Genomic DNA, 20,334 nt, shown 5'->3' on the forward strand with positions numbered 1-20,334 from the left:
ATAAAAAAAAATGTATAACCAGGAACAGATATAGCCCTTGGTTCACTCCAGACCAGACTGCCCTTGACCAGCACAAAAACATTCTGTGGCGTACTGCATTAGCATTGAATAGCCCCCGTGATATGCAACTTTTCAGGGAAGTTAGGAACCAATATACACAGGCAGTTAGGAAAGCTAAGGATTGCTTTTTCAAACAGAAATGTGCATCCTGTAGCACAAACTCAAAGTTCTGGGACATTGTAAAGTCCATGGAGAATAAGAGCACCTCCTCCCAGCTGCCCACTGCACTGAGGCTAGGAAACACTGTCACCACTGATAAATCCACTATAATTGAGAATTTCAATAAGCATTTTTCTACAGCTGGCCATGCTTTCCACCTGGCTACCCTAGTCAACAGCCTTGCACCCCCCACAGCAACTCACCCAAGCCTCCCCCATTTCTCCTTCACCCAAATCCAGATAGCTGATGTTCTGAAAGAGCTGCAAAATCTGGACCCCTACAAATCAGCCGAGCTAGACAATCTGGACCCTCTTTCTAAAGTTATCTGCCGAAATTGTTGCAACCCCTATTACTAGCCTGTTCAACCTCTCTTTCGTATCGTTTGAGATTCCCAAAGATTGGAAAGCTGCCGCGGTCATCTCCCTCTTCAAAGGGGGTGAAACTCTAGACCCAAACTGCTACAGACCTATATCTATCCTACCCTGCCTTTCTAAGGTCTTCGAAAGCCAAGTTAACAAACAGATTACCGACCATTTCGAATCCCATCTTCGCTATGCAATCTGGTTTCAGGAGCTTGTCATGGGTGCACCTCAGCCACGCTCAAGGTCCTAAACGATATCATAACCGCCATCGATAAGAGACAATACTGTGCAGCCGTATTCATCGACCTGGCCAAAGCTTTCGACTTTGTCAATCACCACATTCTTATCGGCAGACTCAACAGCCTTGGTTTCTCAAATGACTGCCTCGCCTGGTTCACCAACTACTTCTCTGATACAGTTCAGTGTGTCAAATCGGAAGGCCTGTTGTCTGGACCTCTGGCAGTCTCTATGGGGGTGTCACAGGGTTAAATCCTCGGGCCGACTCTCTTCTCTGTGTACATCAATGATGTCTCTCTTGCTGCTGGTGATTCTTTGATCCACCTCTACGCAGACGACACCATTCTGTATACCTCTGGCCCTTCTTTGGACACTGTGTTAACTAACCTCCAGACGAGTTTCAATGCCATACAACTATCCTTCCGTGGCCTCCGACTACTCTTAAATGCAAGTAAAACTAAATGAATGCTCTTCAATTATCGCTGCCTGCACCTGCCCGCCGTCCAGCATTACAACTCTGGACCATTCCGACTTAGAATATGTGGACAACTACAAATACCTAGGTGTCTGGTTAGACTGTAAAGTCTCCTTCCAGACTCACATTAATCATCTCCAATCCAAAATTCCAAAATTATATTGTAATTATTTCACCACCATGGCCTATTTATTGCCTTACCTCCCTTATCTTACCTCATTTGCACACAATGTACAGTGGGGCAAAAAAGTATTTAGTCAGCCACCAATTGTGCAAGTTCTCCCACTTAAAAAGATGAGAGAGGCCTGTAATTGTCATCATAGGTACACTTCAACTATGACAGACAAAATGAGAAAAAATCCAGAAAATCACATTGTAGGATTTTTAATGAATTTATTTGCAAATTATTGTGGAAAATAAGTATTTGGTCAATAACAAAAGTTTATCTCAATACTTTGTTATATACCCTTTGTTGGCAATGACAGAGGTCAAACGTTTTCTGTAAATCTTCACAAGGTTTTCACACACTGTTGCTGGTATTTTGGCCCATTCCTCCATGCAGATCTCTAGAGCAGTGATGTTTTGGGGCTGTTGCTGGGCAACACGGACTTTCAACTCCCTCCATTTTCTATGGGGTTGAGATCTGGAGACTGGCTAGGCCACTCCAGGACCTTGAAATGCTTCTTACGAAGCCACTCCTTCGTTGCCCGGGCGGTGTGTTTGGGATCATTGTCATGCTGAAAGACCCAGCCACATTTCATCTTCAATGCCCTTGCTGATGGAAGGAGGTTTTCACTCAAGATCTCACGATACATGGCCCCATTCATTCTTTCCTTTACACGGATCAGTCTTCCTGGTCCCTTTGCAGAAAAACAGCCCCAAAGCATGATGTTTCCACCCCCATGCTTCACTGTAGGTATGGTGTTCTTTGAATGCAACTCAGCATTCTTTGTCCTCCAAACACGACGAGTTGACTTTTTACCAAAAAGTTATATTTTGGTTTTATCTGACCATCCGACATTCTCCCAATCTTCTTCTGGATCATCCAAATGCTCTCTAGCAAACTTCAGACGGGCCTGGACATGCACTGGCTTAAGCAGGGGGACACGTCTGGCACTGCAGGATTTGAGTCCCTGGCGACGTAGTGTGTTACTGATGGTAGGCTTTGTTACTTTGGTCCCTGCTCTCTGCAGGTCATTCACTAGGTCCCCCGTGTGGTGTGGGATTTTTGCTCACCGTCTTGTGATCATTTTGACCCCACGGGGTGAGATCTTGCGTGGAGCCCCAGATTGAAGGAGATTGATTATCAGTGGTCTTAATAATATCTCATACTCACAAAATATAATTGAAACATAAATGTATGCATAGTCACATCTACACAACCCATCATGACACTTTTAATTTCAAATAATTTATTAGATGTGTTTTCTCTCTTGAAGCCTGCTTCTTCGACCGCAATTGAAAACAGAAAGAATAAAACAAAGTATCAAAATTGCACACATGGGAGCATAAATCAGATATACCATATATATGATATTCTTCAGATAGATTCTTTCACATAAAAAAAGAGCACCTAAAATTGAGATTACAGCATCTCATGGAACCATGATAACATTTGTGCCCTTATTTTGGATGTGGGTGATTCGTCATGAACTAGGACCAAAAAAAAGACCAATGTTTGGGGGATTTTCACTTAATTTAATCCATAGAATGGTCCTTTTGGAGGAAGTATTGTTGACATTTGTATCTAAAAGCTTAATTGAGAAATAATACAAGTTGGCATTTAACCCTCCTTTAAAACTCCATAAAGCAAAACTTGGTGTCATATGAAGCGTTGCCGCTTGCTCTGCAACATGAGATGCATTTTGATTTCAATAACAATGTTCCTATTAATTAATGAATATTGAAAAATATAAACATAAATATTGAAATATACAATTTGAATTTGGCTAATATTTTAATGTATTGTACATCCGGCAAATCACCAGAAGAGGCTGACCATTTTGAATCCATTTTCACATTCACTCTGTTACAAATTGGATCATAACTCTAAAAATAGTAGAGATCCCACTCTGGAACTTTGATATGTCCGTAGAGTATATTACGTTCAACAATATATTAAACATTTTGCTAAATCAATTTTTTTTCTTCTTCAATATTCATAAATTAATAAGAATATTGTTATTGAAAACAAAATGCTACTCATATTACAAAGCAAGTGGTGAAGCTTCCTATGACACCAATGTTTTCTTTGTAGCACCTACAGATAAAACATTAGGGAGTCTTAAAGGAGACCTGGGTAAGGCCAAACCGTCAACTTTGATAAATTATTGGTCAATTATGCTTTTATATACAAATGTCAAATATACGTCAACAATCCATACTCCAAAGGACCATTCTATATATTAAATGTCTGAAAATCATGGTCTTTTTTTCCCACCCATATCACACGTATGTAGTCTTACATAATAACACCAGAGACCCAAACATAATACCTTTTCCATTCAAAACTATACAGTCAAAGTACTATAGATACAGTACATAGATTACTGTTTTTCATCCTACCACATTAATTCCACTAGTGGTTAAAAATAAAAACTTGTAATGGTGATCATTCCATCATGTATCGTCAGGTTTTTCAATCATGTGCATTAAGTCTCGCTTAAATACACTTTGTGGTTCAAACAGAAACCGTAATTGAACAAAAGTGAATTGTCATCAAGTTACATATAGCCATGGTTTGCCAGAAACTACTGTGCCTTCAGAAAGCATTTACACCCCTCAACTTTTTCCACATTTTGTTATGTTACAGCCTGAATTTAAAATTGAGATCTTGTGTCACTGGCCTACACAAAAATACCCCATTTAATGTCAAATAGGAATTATGTTTGTAATAATTTTTTATTTTTTTTTAACAATTTAATAGAAAATACTGTTCAGGGATTTCACCATGAGACCAATGCTGACTTTAAAACAGTTACAGAGTTGAATGGCTGTGATAGGAGAAAACTGAGAATGGATCAACAACATTGTAGTTACTCCACAATACTAACCTAAATGACAGAGTGAACTGTTGCCTAGTTAAATAAAGATTAAAAGAAGGAAGCCTATACAGAATAAAGATATCCCAAAACATGCAATCCTGTTTGCCATCAGGCACAACACATCACTGAGTACCACTCTTCATATTTTCAAGCATGGTGGTGGCTGCATCATGTTATGGATATGGTTGTCATTGGCAAGGACTAAGGAGTTTTACATTAAAAAAATAAATAAAAATTAAACAGAATAGACCTAACCCCAACCAACATCCTAGAAGAAAACCTGGTTCAGTCTGCTTTCAAACAGACACTGGGAGACAAATTCACCTTTCAGCAGGACAATAAGGGAAAGGGGATATCTACTCAGTTGCATAACTGAATGCATTCAACCGAAATGCGTCTTCTGCATTTAACCCATTCCCTCTGAATCAATAACCTAAAACACAAGGCCAAATATACACTGGAGTTGCTTACCAAGACGGCATTGAATGTTCCTGAATCGCCTAGATACAGTTTTGACTTAAATAGGGTTGAAGATCTATGGCAGGACTTGAAAATGACTTTCTAGCAATGATTAACAACCAACTTGAAAGAGCTGGATGTATTGGCTCTGGGGTGTGAATGAATACGTGTAAATTAGATGTAAAAAAAATAAAAATAATAATACTGTTTTCACTTTGTCATTATGGGTTATTGTGTGTAGATGGGTGAGAAATCAAATATATTTAATCAATTTTGAATTCAGGCTTTAGCACAACAAAATGTGGAATAAGTCCAGGTGTATGAATACTTTCTGAAGGCACTGTACAGATGAGGGATGTTCACAAGACTCAAAATGTATCTTGGACTTGTGGATGACCTGATCTTTATATCATCTGTATGAGCAAATCAAGCAGGCACAGGGACCAGATGATATAAGCGTCACTGAGAAAACATCCAAAATGACATCCTAATCCCTTTATAGTGCACTACTTTTGACCAGGGCCCATAGGGCTCCGGTCAAAAGTAGTGCCCTAGAGGGAATGCAGCCTGAATCGTTACAGTGCTGATGCAACGTTTATATACAGTAGGGCCATTGTGTTGTTGAACTAAGCTAAATAAAACTAAACCGGACCCTTTTACAATACTTTTGTAGTAATCCACTAACTTGCATTGACATGTGATCATCACCCAACAGTACACACCTGATGGTAAAAATACACTTTTATATATTCAAACGTATAGGCTACAATATGTACTGTGCTTTCATATTTCCTTTGCACTTCTACCTTGAAATAGAGAAGTAAAATAAAAAGTCCAGTCAGGTTCTGCTACATGCGCCATCATTCAACTCATAAACTGCTCAAAACCATCATTTTTTTAAATTCAAAACCAATAGTCCCTGACCCTAAGTAAAATAAAACATTGAACATCAAAAAAGATTACCAACATTAATTATATAATTTTAAATAAACAAAATACAGGAAACAAAAATCTAATATGAAACATCACTTGGGCTATTTGGCGAGCTGACATCTACCGATGGCAAGACTCATCTGTAAAATGGAGAGATAAAGAGGAGTTATGACACACAATTCAGATACAGGTGTGGAATGGACAACCACATTTCATGACTAACTGAGGGGTGTATTCACTAGGAACCAAACGGATGCAAATGGACGAAAACGGAGAGGGACTAAGCTGAACTTGTCCAATAAGAAACGCTTGTTTTGTTGCAAAAAGTTTTCCATTGCAGAATGTTTTGCTACGGTTTGCACTAATGAATACACCCTGTGTATGCAGGTATTCAGCTAAATGGAAGGGAGTGACATATACTGACCTATTCTCAGCACTCTCAGGCCAGCCGCTGCTCCCACGTTCCTGCTGCTCCCGGACACAAACACTCCTCTCTCCTCCTCCTCCTCCTCTTCCTCCTGCACCTCATCCTCCTTCCCTTTCTCCTGACCTGGTATGGGGTAAGGGGTAAAGGCTATCATAGAGGCCTCTGATGGGTATTCAAAAACCTGCTCCAGCTGGGTCTCGTCGAAACACACCTTCACCTGGAGGGGGCGGACAAGACAGACACAGGAGAGAGGCTTAGTACAGTGCACCCAATAGAGACACACCCTTACAGACAGCCTGACCACATTGCAGTGTTACTTAATCAGGATGGACATGCTTCAAGAACAATTAATAGCAAGAAATAACCTGAACTTTCCCAGTGTTCCCCTTATTTAGTATGAAAGGGTGATGTGGAAGGCACCCTTTAAAACGGCATGATTAAGTTGCACTGAGTCAGACCCTTCCTGACAAAAATGTATGTAACCTACAATTTGTTTACTTAGCACGGATATGAGAGATTATTTTGGTGTAAACAACATTGCTGCCTGCACCGAACAGTAGGAAAACCTGGCCCCTGCCTCGTACATTATATTATAGGTTGTTATAGTACATTATATTACAGGTTGGTGTAGTACATCTATACTGTAGTGCATTTATATTCACCACAAACTGACTGACCATACACTCCTGATAATAACCTGGTGTGAGAGACGTTGGACGAATCAAGCTCAGGCCCAGAAGGTTAATCCCTGACTGAACTGATTGACCCAGGCTAACACAGCAGGGTAGAACATGGAGGAGAGACAGAGAACCAGAGAGAGAGAGAGAGGAAGAAAGGAAGCACATTGTGCCAATCGCTAATCACCACAGTCACATCGGAACCTTTACAAATACTCGTAAAAATGTCTTACACAGGATGTGGGGCAGCCACTGTCTATGAGAATGGTACCTCGGTCTAGTTTGAGAGAAAGAGATACTGTATGACAAGGGAGCCTTGGGATTGAAGAGGGGGGAGACAGAGGATCTGACCAAGGATGACGAGGAGAGCGTAAGTCACCCCCGTCTGTAAGATGATGCCGGTGCTCGGTGGAGCTGACGTCAAACAGTCTCAGCAACGTGAGCAACAGGTGGCCAGGAAGCACCAATAGGCTACGAAAGGGTTACAGCAGGACGACTATAGTAAAGGAGAGCTGTGCTTAACCGCTATGAGTATATTACAGGATTTGGTCCCGAACTGACACAAAGGAAACCATTTTGGGGGGTTTTCACATTACTCAGTGTGGACTAAGTGGGTGAGATTGATTCAGGTGATTTTTTTATTTAACCAGGTAGGCTAGTTGAGAATAAGTTCTCATTTACAACTGCGACCTGGCCAAGATAAAGCAAAGCAGTTTGACACATACAACCACACAGAGTTACACATAGAATAAACAAACATACATTCAATAATACAGTAGAAAAAGTCTATATACAGTGTGTGCAAATGAGGTAGGAAAAGGGAGGTAAAGGCAATAAATAGGCCATGGTGGCGAAGTAATTACAATATAGAAATTTAACACTGGAATGGTAGATGTGCAGAAGATGAATGTGCAAGTAGAGATACTGGGGTGCAAAAGAGCAAGATAAATAAATAAATACAGTATGGTATGAGGTAGTTGGATGGGCTATTTACAGATGGGCTATGTACAGGTGCAGTGATCTGTGAGCTGCTCTGACAGCTGGTGAGGGAGATATGAGTCCAGCTTCAGTAATTTTTGCAGTTCGTTCCAGTCATTGGCAGAAGAGAACTGGAAGGAAGGCGGCCAAAGGAAGAATTGGCTTTGGGGATGACCAGTGAGATATACCTGCTGGAGTGCGTGCCACGGGTGGGTGCTGCTATGGTGACCAGTGAGCTGAGATAAGGCGGGGCTTTACCTAGCAGAGACTTGTAGATGACCTGGAGCCAGTGGGTTTGGCGGTGAGTATGAAGCGAGGGCCAGCCAACGAGAGCATACAGGTCGCAGTGGTGGGTAGTATATGGGGCTTTGGTGACCAAACTGATGGCACTGTGATAGACTGCATCCAATTTGTTGAGTAGAGTGTTGGAGGCTATTTTGTAAATGGAAGTAAGTATAATAATGCATCCAATTAGGTTTGGATGTACTTGGAAGATCGGTCGTAGTATCTGTCCATTCAGTTACAGCACTGATTATCATGAAATGGAGTCATGAGGAATAATCCACATCCTACAGCATAGTCGTTTAATAAACAACACTGCATAATTTATTCTTTCAAACACAAAATGTATTTTGGGCAGAGTGGGGTATGTCGAGCAATTTTTTACTTTCAGCATCACTACATCAAGGGAAATATAATATTCTTTCTAAAAAATATACAGTCAGAAGTTTACATACACTTAGGTTGGAGTCATTAAAAAAATTTTTTCGACCCCTCAACCACAAATTCCTTGTTAACAAACTATAGTTTTGGCAAGTCGGTCAGAACATCTACTTTGTGCATGACAGTCATTTTTCCAACAATTGTTTACAGACAGATTATTTCACTGTATCACAATTCCAGTGGGTCAGAAGTTTACATACACTAAGTTAACTGTGCCTTTGAACAGCTTGGAAGATTCCAGAAAATTATGTCATGGCTGTAGAAGCTTCTGATAGGCTAATTGACATCATTGGAGTCAATTGGAAGTGTAGCTGTAGATGTATTTCAAGGGCTACCTTCAAACTCAGTGCCTCTTTGCTTGACATCATGGGAAACTCAAAAGAAATAGGCCAAGACCTCAGAAAAATAATTGTGGACCTCCACAAGTCTGGTTCATCCTTGGGAGCAATTTCCAAACACCTGAAGGTACCACATTCATCTGTACAAACAACAGTATGTAAGTATTAACACCATGGGCCCACACAGCTGTCATACCGCTCAGGAAGGAGACGCGTTCTGTCTCCTAGAGATGAACATACTTTGGGGCGAAAAGTGCAAATCAATCGCAGAACAACAGCAAAGGACCTTGTGAAGATGCTGGAGAAAACAGATACAAAGTATCTATATCCACAGTAAAACGAGTCCTATGTCGACATAACCTGAAAGGCCGCTCAGCAAGGAAGAAGCCACTGCTCCAAAACCGGCATAAAAAAGACAGACTACGGATTGCAACTGCACATGAGGACAAAGATCATACTTTTTGGAGAAATGTCCTCTGGTCTGATGAAACAAAAATATAACTATTTGGCCATAATGACCCTCGTTATGTTTGGAGGAAAAAGGGGGCGGCTTGCAAGCCGAAGAACACCATCCCAACCGTGAAGCACGAGGGTGGCAGCATCATGTTGTGGGGGTGCTTTGCTGCAGGAGGGGCTGGTGCACTTCAGAAAATAGATGGCTTCATGAGGAAGTAAAATTATGTGGATATATTGAAGCAACATCTCAAGACATCAGTCAGGATCCCAGACATATTCAAAGCTTGGTCGCAAATGGGTCTTCCAAATGGACAATGACCCCATGTATACTTCCAAAGTTGTGGCAAATTGGTTTAAGGACAACAAGTCAAGGTATTTGGAGTGCCCATCACAAAGCCCTGACCTCCTATAGAAAATGTGTCGGCTGAACTGAAAAAGCTTGTGCGAGCAAGGAGGCCTACAAACCTGGCTCAGTTTCACCAGCTCTGTCAGGAGGAATGGGCCAAAATTCACTCAACTTATTGTGGGAAGTTTGTGGAAGGCTACCCGAAATGTTTGACACAAGTTAAACAATTTAAAGGCAATGCTACCAAATACTAATTGAGTGTATGTAAACTTTTGACCCACTGGGAAGGTGATGAAAGAAATACAAGGTGAAATAAATCATTTTCTCTACTATTATTCTGACATTTTACTTTCTTCAAATAAAGTGGTGATCCTAACTGACCTAAGACAGGGAATTTTTACTAGGATTAAATGTAAGAAATTGTTTAGTTTAAATGTATTTAGCTAAGGTGCATGTAAACTTCCGACTTCAACTGTATCTACATATATTTCAGGATGTTGTGTATCCCTGGAAATAATCAGAATTCATGTAAACATAATATTTTTGAAAACATGGCTTGTCCAAAAAAAGTGGTCTCTTGGCACAACCTACCCCGCAATTCAAATTGCAGTTGATAAATTGAAATTGTGTTCGTTGTCTATAGTTTATGCCTGCCCATACCATAACCTCACAGCCACCATGGGGCACTCTGTTCACAATGTTGACATATGTAAACCCCTCGCCAACACAACGCCATACACATGGTCGGCATTTGTGAGGCCGGTTGGACGTACTGCCAAATTCTCTAAAATGACAACAGCTCTGGTGGACATTCCGGAAGTCAGCATGCCAATTGCACACTCCCTCAAAACTTGAGACATCTGTGGCATTGTGTTGTGTGACAAAACTGTACATTTTAGACTTTTATTGTCCCCAGCACAAGCTGCACCTGTGTAATGATCATGCTGTTTAATCAGCTTCTTGATATTCCACACCCGTCAGGTGGATGGATTATCTTGGCAAAGGAGAATTGCTCACTAACAGGGATTTTTGAGGAATAAGCTTTTTGTGCATATGGAATATGTCTGGGATCTTTTATTTCAGCTCATGAAACATGGGACCAACACTTTACATGTTGCATTTATATTTTTGTTCAGTGTACTTATTTTACTGTAAATGTGATCATACTTGACTATTTTTATTCACAAATGCAAGTGAAATGCTCGCACTATGTAGCCCTGACCACCCGCCAATGTGGCTGATGAAATAGACATCTTACCCCCCTATATTTGCTATTTCTCTGTCTCTATCGTTCAGAGGAAGTGAACAGGCCTGAAAGAGGAAATATCCAGTGATGGGTCAAAAATGTCACCCTTTTCTCTGTATAGTGCACTACTTTTGACCAGGGCCCATAGGGCACTGGTGAAAAGTAGTGCACTATGTAAGGAATAGGATGCCATTTGGGACTCGATCATGCAGTGTCTCAGCTAGGGAGTCACAAGGTTGTTGAGTTTCCCCTCACTCCACTTCTCTTTAACCCCACCCTCCTGTTTCACTGACAAATGAGAGACTGTTCCTCTTCAATCGCACCAAATTTGGGCCCGATGACAATTTTTAGATGGGAAATTAGGTTACAGTAGGACAGTATCAATAGTCGATGTTGCGAAAACTATACAATAAACATGGTGAGAGCTTCCTCAACTTTACTGCCATGGCTAAATTAACAAGTCAATCATTAATTCCTTAGCCTAGATTTCCAACAAGACTTGGAAGGATGACATTGGCAAATGCTGTTGTCATATGCCAAGAGGTCAACGTTGTCAAAAGTGTTTGCCAAAATTCCAATGCAGCAAAACAAACTCAGCAGAAACAGGAAAATACAAAGGAAGACTTGTCGGAAAGGCAACAAGGGCAGACTCATTGAAAGACAGGATCTGTCAGAGGAAGTAACCTGCAATGCAATGGTGTGAGTCAGGCCAAGGATCTGTGTAGCATCTTGCATTATGTACAGAAAATCAGATGAAAAAAAGAAGCTGATAAGCTAAATGCCTATACAATAGCAAAGTGTTTTACATTAAAAGTCATGCTGTCTGAGTAAAGTACAGTACATAAGCCATAAAGGTTTAAGTATTTAACAATAGATATACACTGAGTATACCAAACATTAGGAACCACCCCTTTTGCCCTCAGAACAGCCTCAATTTGACGTGGCATGGACTCTACAAGGTGTCGAAAGCATTCCACAGGGATGCTGGCCCAAGTTCAATCCAATGCTTCCCACAGTTCTGTCAAGTTGGCTGGACTTCCTTTGGGTGATGGGCCATTCTTGATACACACGAGAAAACTGTTGAGCGTGAAAAACCCAGCAACATTGCAGTTCTTGACAAAAAAACGGTGCGCCTGGTACCTACTACCATACCCTGTTCAAAGACACTTAACTATTTTGTCTTTCCCATTCACCTTTTAAATGGCATGTCTTAATTGTCTCAAGGCTTAAAAATGGTTCTTTACCCTGTCTCTTACCCTTCATTTACAACGATTGAAGTGGATTTATCAAGTGACTTCAATAAGGAATCATAGCTTTCACCTGGATTCAGTCTATGTCATGGAAAGAGCAGGTGTCCTTAATGTTTTGTATACTCAGTGTATACTGTATACCGTAATAGCTCTAAATATGCATATTCTCGTCTACCTCGCAATATAAACAGATTACACCAGACTCCCGCACCTCTCTTATTCAGAGGGGTTGGGTTAAATGCGGAAGACACATTTCAGTTGAAGGTATTCAGCTGTACAACTGACTAGGTATCCCATTTGAACTTTCCCGTTCTTCCCATTCTAAAGCTCCATTCGTGTGGGGAGACTGCCAAGCCTGGTCTTTAGTTCTGCTCTGATGAGCCACTTTGTTATGGAGGTGTCCTAATTAAAGTACTCCAAAAGACTCTGTCCGTGTCTGAAATGGTGCCCCATTCCATATGTAGTGCACTACTTTTGGCCAGGGCCCATGAGGGATAGGGTGCCATTGTAGGGGATAGGGAGCCATTTCACAAGCAACCTCTCTCTAACAGGCTATTGCTCCGACTGTTTTCATTTCATTGCACAAAAAGGATGTTGCAATGGGGAGAGGGAGGGGGGGCAATTCATCTATTGTGGGATAACTTGTCTTTCTAGATGAAACAGAAAGAAGTGATGATTGATTCACAACCCACATAGCTCCTCTATGCAAAACTTCAAGTTAGACAGACAGAAAGAGATAAGGAGGAGGAGGAGTGCTCTGGCTGAGTGGCTCTGTCATTGTGGTTTCCTCTCCACTTTTTCTGCTCTCTCAAGTGTTACATGAAGGCTCATTTGAAATAGACTGTTAGCACTAGACATTACAGTTACCCTAACAAATTATTTATACAGGGTTTATAATTAGTTTATTACTAAACGAGACCAGAGCCACCGGTACTAGTAGGCTACTTTACAGCTGAGAATCATGATGTCGTGCTTGATAAGGCTTTAACAGGCTTAGCTCAGTCGACGTGTTCTAACTCCTCAGTGCAATCAAACGGGATGTCCTAATGCTAGCGAAAGGGCAAGGGGGGGGGGGCATTCTGGGGACTGGAGGTTCAAATGGAGGCAGGAGGGAAGAGGTGAAGTTTTCTGATAGTCACAGTACGCCCATAACATATTGATAATCTATTGAAGCCATTATCTGCAATTTTTTTGTTTGTTTGTTTTTGGTTTTTATTAAACCCAACCTTAGGGGAGGGGATCCATGATCATCACTACAAGATATGATCATCACTACAAGATATGATCATCACTACAAGAGGCCTTTCTAGGGAGTTTTTCCTAGCCACTGTGCTTCTACACCTGCATTGCTTGCTGTTTGGGGTTTTAGGCTGGGTTTCTGTACAGCACTTTGTGACATCAGCTGATGCAAGAAGGGATTTATACATACATTTGATTTGATTTGATACATCATCAATACAATTTGCAGGCATATGACCCCACTACACTCACCCCTTTGGGAGTCCCTTTGGGAGTCTTGACCAGGCAAGACTTATCCAGGTTCTGATATCCGCCGATCACTTCGATCTCCTCCGTAGTGGGGTATCTCTTCTTGCCTCTCTCTACTATCTCGGTTAGGACAGGCATCTGGGACTTGGCAGACGTCTTGACTGGGGGTCCTGAGGATACTGAAACTGATTCCACGGCTTCCCCTCCAACAGGCTTCCTTGGGGTGATGGTGATGGTGGTGCCCCTCTTGACCTGCTGGCCTCCAGAGCCTGTTCTGATGGTGAAATGGATCGGAGAAGGCGAAGGGGAGGGAGAGACGGAGGGGGACTGGGGTGGGGAGGGTGAGCATGGGGAGGATGATGTGCTGGGTGGGACTCCCTGGTCTGGGTGTAATGAGTTCTCATGAGAGGGGGTCAGGAGAGATCTGGAGTTGATGGTAATGGATCGGGCACGATTGGGTTGAGGAAGCCTTTCAGAGGGCAACTGCGGATTAGACTGACATTTTCTTGGATTTAGAGGTGTTTGCTGGTCCTTTTGCCTCGGATGCATCTGTTGAGGTTCCTTATTAGGCTGGTTGTGTGATATCCTTGTGCTTTGCTGAGCTTCAGACTCTTTAGCTTTCAAATGAGTTTTTTTACTAAAAGTCGACTGTGCTGCGTTGTCGTCGTGTGATAGTCTCTGTACTTCCTGTTGTTCTCGCAACTGAAGCTGTTCCACCTGACGCTGTGTTTTCTGAAGTCCGGAATTCTCATCACAAGAGGCCTTATTTCCAGATGCCCCACCACCACTCCACAGCTGCTTCTGTGTCAGCATCCCAACGGATCTCTCCAGACTGCTTGGCTCCTGTTGTTCTGCTGATATGCGGGACTGTACCTTGGGTGTATGTATAGGCCTATCCACGGTCCTCTCACTCATGCACACCGCCGTCCTGGACCCCACTGTTTTCAGGTTATAGATCCGGCTCATCTCAGCAAGAGAAGGGGAGAAAGAGTCTGAGGGTGAAGGAGAGGGTGAAGGAGGCAGATAATGCAACCTGTCCTCTTCCTCCAAGAGTTTATCCTCTCCTACTTCTCCTCCTCTGCCTCTGGTGTCCTGTTTTGTCTGCCGACCCCTGTCACACCGTAACTCATCTACTACATGTTTTATTGGATCTTCCTCTCTCTCGATCGTGTGATCGCTTTCTTCCTCTCCTTTGACAGATTGCGAGAATGAGAGAGGAACAGGAAGCTCAGGGTCGGCTTTTGACACGCTCGCTTCCTGTGTGACGTAAAACTGAGTGGATGTTGTCTGCTGTGCAGAGCCTTCCTGTCTCTGTCTCTCTCGCCCCATTTCGTTCCCCCTCTCTCCTTCATCACACCTATCTGAACTTGAAGCTCTTCTAACCCTTCTAGTCCCGGCCCTTTTCATTCCCTCAGTCGCATCTCCATCATCCCCCGTTGCTACCGCTCCCTCCGTGTTCCTCAGCCTCTCCTTCTCCCTCTGCCGGATTTTCTCTCGCAGGGATTCGATACGAGACAAAGGCTTGCCGATCCTCCAACTATCCCTCCTCTCCACACCTTTCCCTCCCTCTCCTTCGCAGCTCTGGTCGTCGTCGCTTTGGAGGCTTGGCCTTTTGTTCTCTAATACCTCCTCCACACCGTAGAACACTGTCCTGGGTATGTGTCGCTCAAGTGGCGTTGGAGGGATTCCAACTGAGGCAACGTGCTTTGGAGACTTGGGAGACTCAGGGGTCACTTCCTGGATGGACATTTCGGGGCAGACGTGACTGTGCACGTGTGTGCCAGGTGAGTGTGTGCTCTCCTTGCTCACCTCACTTGGCACCCTGTAAGCTTTGCTCCCTCTCACATTCTCTGTGTCCTCCCTCGTCACACGTTTGCGATCCTGAGTTAATGATTGGGTCCCTTTGTGATTGTCAAGTTCGTTGGCTGTCTCTCCGACTCTCCCTGTCTTGTTGATAAGATCCCCCGTGTGCTGTGATAGTGCTGACTGGGTTGAATGGTTCCCCGGCGCTCCTTGACTACTATGCCAATCTGTTCCTCTGTGTGCCACAGCGCTGAGCAAGGTGGTTGAACACTCTGTCAATGCTGAGACACGTCTGTAATGGCTTTCGACAGACTGAGGAGGACTGGCTCTGTCTACAGAGAGGGTGATCACACAGTTTTGCTGAGTTGTTTCAACTGACATTGTGCAGTCCCTTACTTCTGACATCCTCTTGGCATCCCTTGCATCTGATCCTCTTCTAATGGCTTCTGACCCCCTTCTGTCCCTCACTTGAGGTTCTGCCTGTCTTCCAACCACCACCTCTCTCTCTGTGCTCCTCGCCCTCTCCATCCCTCTCCCTCTTTCTTCTGTCATTCGCTTTACCTCTCTTTCCACTGCTCTCTCTCGCCCATCGTGTTTGATGGGCACTCCTTGCGCAAATGAGGCCTCTGTGTTTTTAACTGAGGCCCTTGTAAACCCTGCCTCCTCACACATATTCTGTGTTAGTTCCTCTGTCCCCGTGTTCCGATATTCTAACTCCACTCGTGTTACAACCTCGACCCCATGGTCAGTCTCTTTCCCTGTGTAACTTTCCAACGCAGGCTGTCTCTCAGGCTGCCCCTCTTCCTCCCTGTCTGTTTTTATGAATCCCTCTCTATGCTTCCCTACCCACTCTTTATCTGAAAACCGGGTCCAGCCCCCCTGCTTGCCTCCCCTCTCTGACCATTCCCCCTCCACTACATCTCTCCGAGGTGCCACCCTCCTGTCTGAACATGTCCTCTCCACCACCTTCCTATCGTGGTTCCCCTCATCCTGCATGCCATTCTCCTTTGTGCATATCACCTGGTCAGAGAAGCTGAATGACCGCTTGGGCACACCCCTGAATCCTGCACGTTTCTCCTCCCCTCTCCTGTCTCCATCATTGTCCTCGTCCAGACCAAAATAGTCTCTGTCCCTGCCAGGCCGGCTGAAACAATCTGAGCTTTTAGACCGGGACGGGGGCTTTGGATGTTCCCTGAATTTCTTTGTATGTTCCCCAAATTTACTCAGCAGCTCACTCACCCTAACTCTTCTCTCATTGTGGATACTGTCATCTGTGTCACCACATCTCCTATCCTCTTGTTCTGAAGCTGTGTGTGTTCGTGGTCGGTCTTTCTCCCTCAAGTTCTCCCTCTCTTTATCTTTCATCATCAACCACGCCACCTCTCTCTCCAGCCCCCTCTCACAGTCCTTTCTTCCATCTTTATTGCACTTTGCCTCTCTCTCTCCCTTCTCTTTGCCATCTCCTTCCCTGCCTGCCCCTTTTAGACTTCCACTCCTGCAGTCCTCAGTGCCAGCTAAGGGTTTAATTACCAATCCCACTGATGCTCGGATCTCCGTGACACTCCCTCCACCAGAAAGAAACTCCTTGAGGTCCATCTTTATGTCTCTCTTTTCCTGCTCCTCTTCCATCACCTCCCTCTCCCACTCTCTCCTTCTACCCCTCCTTTCATCACTGCCCTTTCTGTCCTGTTCAATAATGATGATGTTGTCTGCTCTGATGGTACGGAGGCCTGGGACTAGTGGATGGGGGTACTTGGGGTTTTGAGGATCTGAGTCTCCCTCCTCCCTCTCCTCCTCCTTTCTCCCTCTCGGGCATTCCCTTTCCCTGTCTCTCACGGTGTCCCGGCTCGTCTCTCTTCCGGCACTTCTGTCCCTTTCTCTGCCCCTACTCCGTTCCCTGTATTGCTGTAGTTTTAATTCTATATCTCTTCCCCTCCCAGACTCCCCATCATGACCTTTGACATGGCCTCTTTCCTTCTCCTTTTCCCTCTCTCTCCCTACTTCTATTTCCTGCTCATTCCCTTTCTCGTGGCCCATCTCCCCAGCCATCTCTTCTTCTCTTCCCCTTCTCAACCCGCCATGCGTGCGAATTAATGGATTTTGTTGGACAGTGGTGATGGTCTCCCTTAACACCTGACTCTGCGGTTTAGACTCTTCATCCAGCCAAGGCCCTGTGACGTCTGGGCTGAGTGGTGATTCACTTCCCAGCTGCACCAGTGTAGCGCTGTCTGGGTCACTCACAGCATCAGAAGGGGACCTGCCCTCCTTGACTTGGAGGGGGCCCTCTCTTTCCTTGTCCCCAAAACTCTCCTGTTTCATTCTTCTCCTCTGGATGATCCCTCGCTTCCAAACAGGCATGCTGGCGAGTTTGGCCTCCTCCTCTTTTTCTCTCTTCTCTCGCTCCTCCTCCTCCCTCCTCTTTCTCTCCAGCAGGAGTTGTTTCCATTCCGGTAAAGAGGAGACAGACATAACAGAGAAGAGCTTTTGCTTTTGGCAAGATTCCTAATCGTCCTCTCGTTTGATGCTCCGGCAACAGTTCTGTCAAAAAGGACACAGCAAGATGTTCATAAAAAATATAATAACCAGATGTTGTGATTTAATTTGTATAGCATATTCCTTGTGACTCACTTTGCTTTCAAATCCGAATAGATGTTTTTATTGAAATGTAGCTTACTAACAGGTCTACTTTGTATATTTCTATGACATCATGTATAGAGGCTATGTAACTCAACCACGTAGCCTATTTACTGGATTACATTTTACACAGGCTTCGTCCTCCCCTCATGGTTACTTTCCCTAATCGTAAAAAGTTAACATACCATCGACGCATAGTTATTATGGAGAGATTTCAGTGCCAACAGAAATGGCATGTGAATTCCATCATTTTGCACAAATTGAATCATTTAATTAAAACCGGGAATGGAACGGCTGTCCTTAGAAGGGCCATGACAGGGCTATTCAACTATATTCTTATGTGCGACAAATTGATCATAGAGGAAAACAGAAGGCATGTCCATGTTCCAGAGAGTCTTAGCTTTCAGGAATGGGGTTAAAATGCTAGAGCTTAAATTATTGTTAATCTATCTGCACTGTTCAATTTACAGTAGCTATTACAGTGAACTAATACCATGCTATTGTTTGAGGAGAGTGCACAATTATGAACTTTGAAAATGTATTAATAAACCAATTAGGTACATTTGAGCAGTCTTGATAGAATATTTTGAACCGATATGCAATGGTTCATTGGATCAGTCTAAAACCTGTAACATACACTGCTGCCATCTAGTGTGCAAAATCGAAATTGAGCCTGTGCTGGAATAATACATTATGGCCTTTCTCTTGCATTTCAAAGATGATGGTACAAAGTACAAAAAAATTATGTTTTTTCTTTGTATTATATTTTACCAGACCTAATATGTTATGTTCTCCTACATTAATTTCACATTTCCAAAAACTTCAAAGTGTTTAATTTCAAATGATATCAAGAACATGCATATCCTTGCTTCAGGTCCTGAGCTACCAGGCAGTTAGATTTCGGTATGCCATTTTAGGCGAAAATTGAAAAAAAAGGGTCACATCCTTAACAGGTTTGTAACATGCACACTATGCCTCTGCACATACGTCTGTACGTTTGCACTCCAAACGTTCCCCACAATTTCGCACTCCTTGTTTTAAACCTGGGGGCAAAGGATGTCAAAAAAGCGTCCTCCAAACTTACCAAATCCTTGGTATTCCGCAGTAATGCTTTATATCCCCCTCTGTGTCGATTTGAGAGTTTTCATCTTCTGAATGAAGAGCGACTGTGTACCTCCCGTCGTGCGTAATGCGCTCGAGATACTACCTCGAAGGTTGTTCTGTATATAGCTTCCGATGTAGTTGATTAATCGATGTCAAAAAGTCAGGATTAATAATGTTTATATGGTTCCGTTATTTAAAGATGACCTCGCAGTGAATCAGTGTATATACACTTAAAACACCTCCATTGGTAGTAAATATTCCCCGGCTGCAGTGCTGTCCGACAACTGTAATCCTATAATTACATTAAATCCCGTCAGGGGAGTTAGTGGCACACACCATATTGGCCGACCTAATAAAAGGCGTTTAAAGAAGACTCCCGTCTGCCGGTCACCCACCCCTCATCCCTACGTCCCACTAATTGGAAGAGAGAGAGAGGAAATAAGGAGAGAAGGGGGTCACCGCAGAGACGGTGATGCTGACAGTCAGGTTTCAGGTGATGAGAGTTACCCGATGTGATGTGAAAAACTTCGTCGTCGTCCCGGGTGGAATTCATCGTAAATTCTGGATAACATCAAAGTGGCCTACACTGGGATACATGCTCAGGAAATCAATCAGTCTGTTATGTAAGATAATCTGCAGGCTCAGCTACAGTAGTTAGCCCAGATCAGACAGTTGAGGAATCATGCATAAGAGAATAGCCTAGACTACATCAATGGTAAGAGCCTAAATCAAAGTTAAGATAACTCTAAAAAAAGACATGTACAACGCTCCCGCACACTGACTCTGTACCGGTATATAGCCTCGCTATTGTTATTTTACTGCTGCTCTTTAATTATTTGTTACTTTATTTCTTAGTTTTTGGGGGATTTTTCATAACTGCATTGTTGGTTTAAGGGCTTGTAAGTAAGCGTTTCACGACTAACATTTGATTTGAAATGTATTGCTGCTTGCATTTATTGACATTTTGTTGTAGTTGCTTATCATTTGTTTCAGTGCAATATCTTAAATGTATCCATGTTTGTTTTGTTATTGTAATTAAATCTATATAAAATAACGGAAACAATGAATAACTTCTCCTTTCGATCATCCATGTTGACAATACAACGAATCCCCTGGAATGAATTCAGCTATTCAA

At 43.1% G+C, this 20,334-nt stretch overlaps 1 protein-coding gene across 1 annotated transcript; it reads right to left on the reverse strand.

Annotated features, from left to right (window-relative positions):
• Nucleotides 1-1,674: 1,674 nt before the first annotated feature.
• On the reverse strand, nucleotides 1,675-19,420 carry LOC139391962 (uncharacterized). The gene is made up of 4 exons (XM_071139567.1): nucleotides 19,180-19,420; nucleotides 13,662-17,999; nucleotides 6,154-6,373; nucleotides 1,675-5,869 (listed from the first exon to the last, which is right to left on the reverse strand). Exons 2-4 carry the CDS (start codon nucleotides 17,928-17,930, stop codon nucleotides 5,850-5,852), a joined length of 4,509 nt encoding a protein of 1,502 aa, XP_070995668.1. The 5' UTR covers nucleotides 17,931-17,999; nucleotides 19,180-19,420; the 3' UTR covers nucleotides 1,675-5,849.
• Between the last annotated feature and the right edge of the window lie 914 nt (nucleotides 19,421-20,334).

This window comes from Oncorhynchus clarkii, chromosome 32, assembly GCF_045791955.1.
Source record: "Oncorhynchus clarkii lewisi isolate Uvic-CL-2024 chromosome 32, UVic_Ocla_1.0, whole genome shotgun sequence".
In the NCBI taxonomy this organism is placed as follows: domain Eukaryota; kingdom Metazoa; phylum Chordata; class Actinopteri; order Salmoniformes; family Salmonidae; genus Oncorhynchus; species Oncorhynchus clarkii.

Bases quoted from the DNA above. Each gene is read 5' to 3' on its own strand.
- LOC139391962 (XM_071139567.1), bottom strand. From the start codon at position 17,930: ATGTCTGTCTCCTCTTTACCGGAATGGAAACAACTCCTGCTGGAGAGA. The intron at 6,374-13,661 runs GTGAGTGTAGTG...CGCCCCCTCCAG, and splicing joins CCAAAGGGACTCCCAAAGGG to GTGAAGGTGTGTTTCGACGA. The intron at 5,870-6,153 runs GTCAGTATATGT...TCCATTTTACAG, and splicing joins CCTGAGAGTGCTGAGAATAG to ATGAGTCTTGCCATCGGTAG.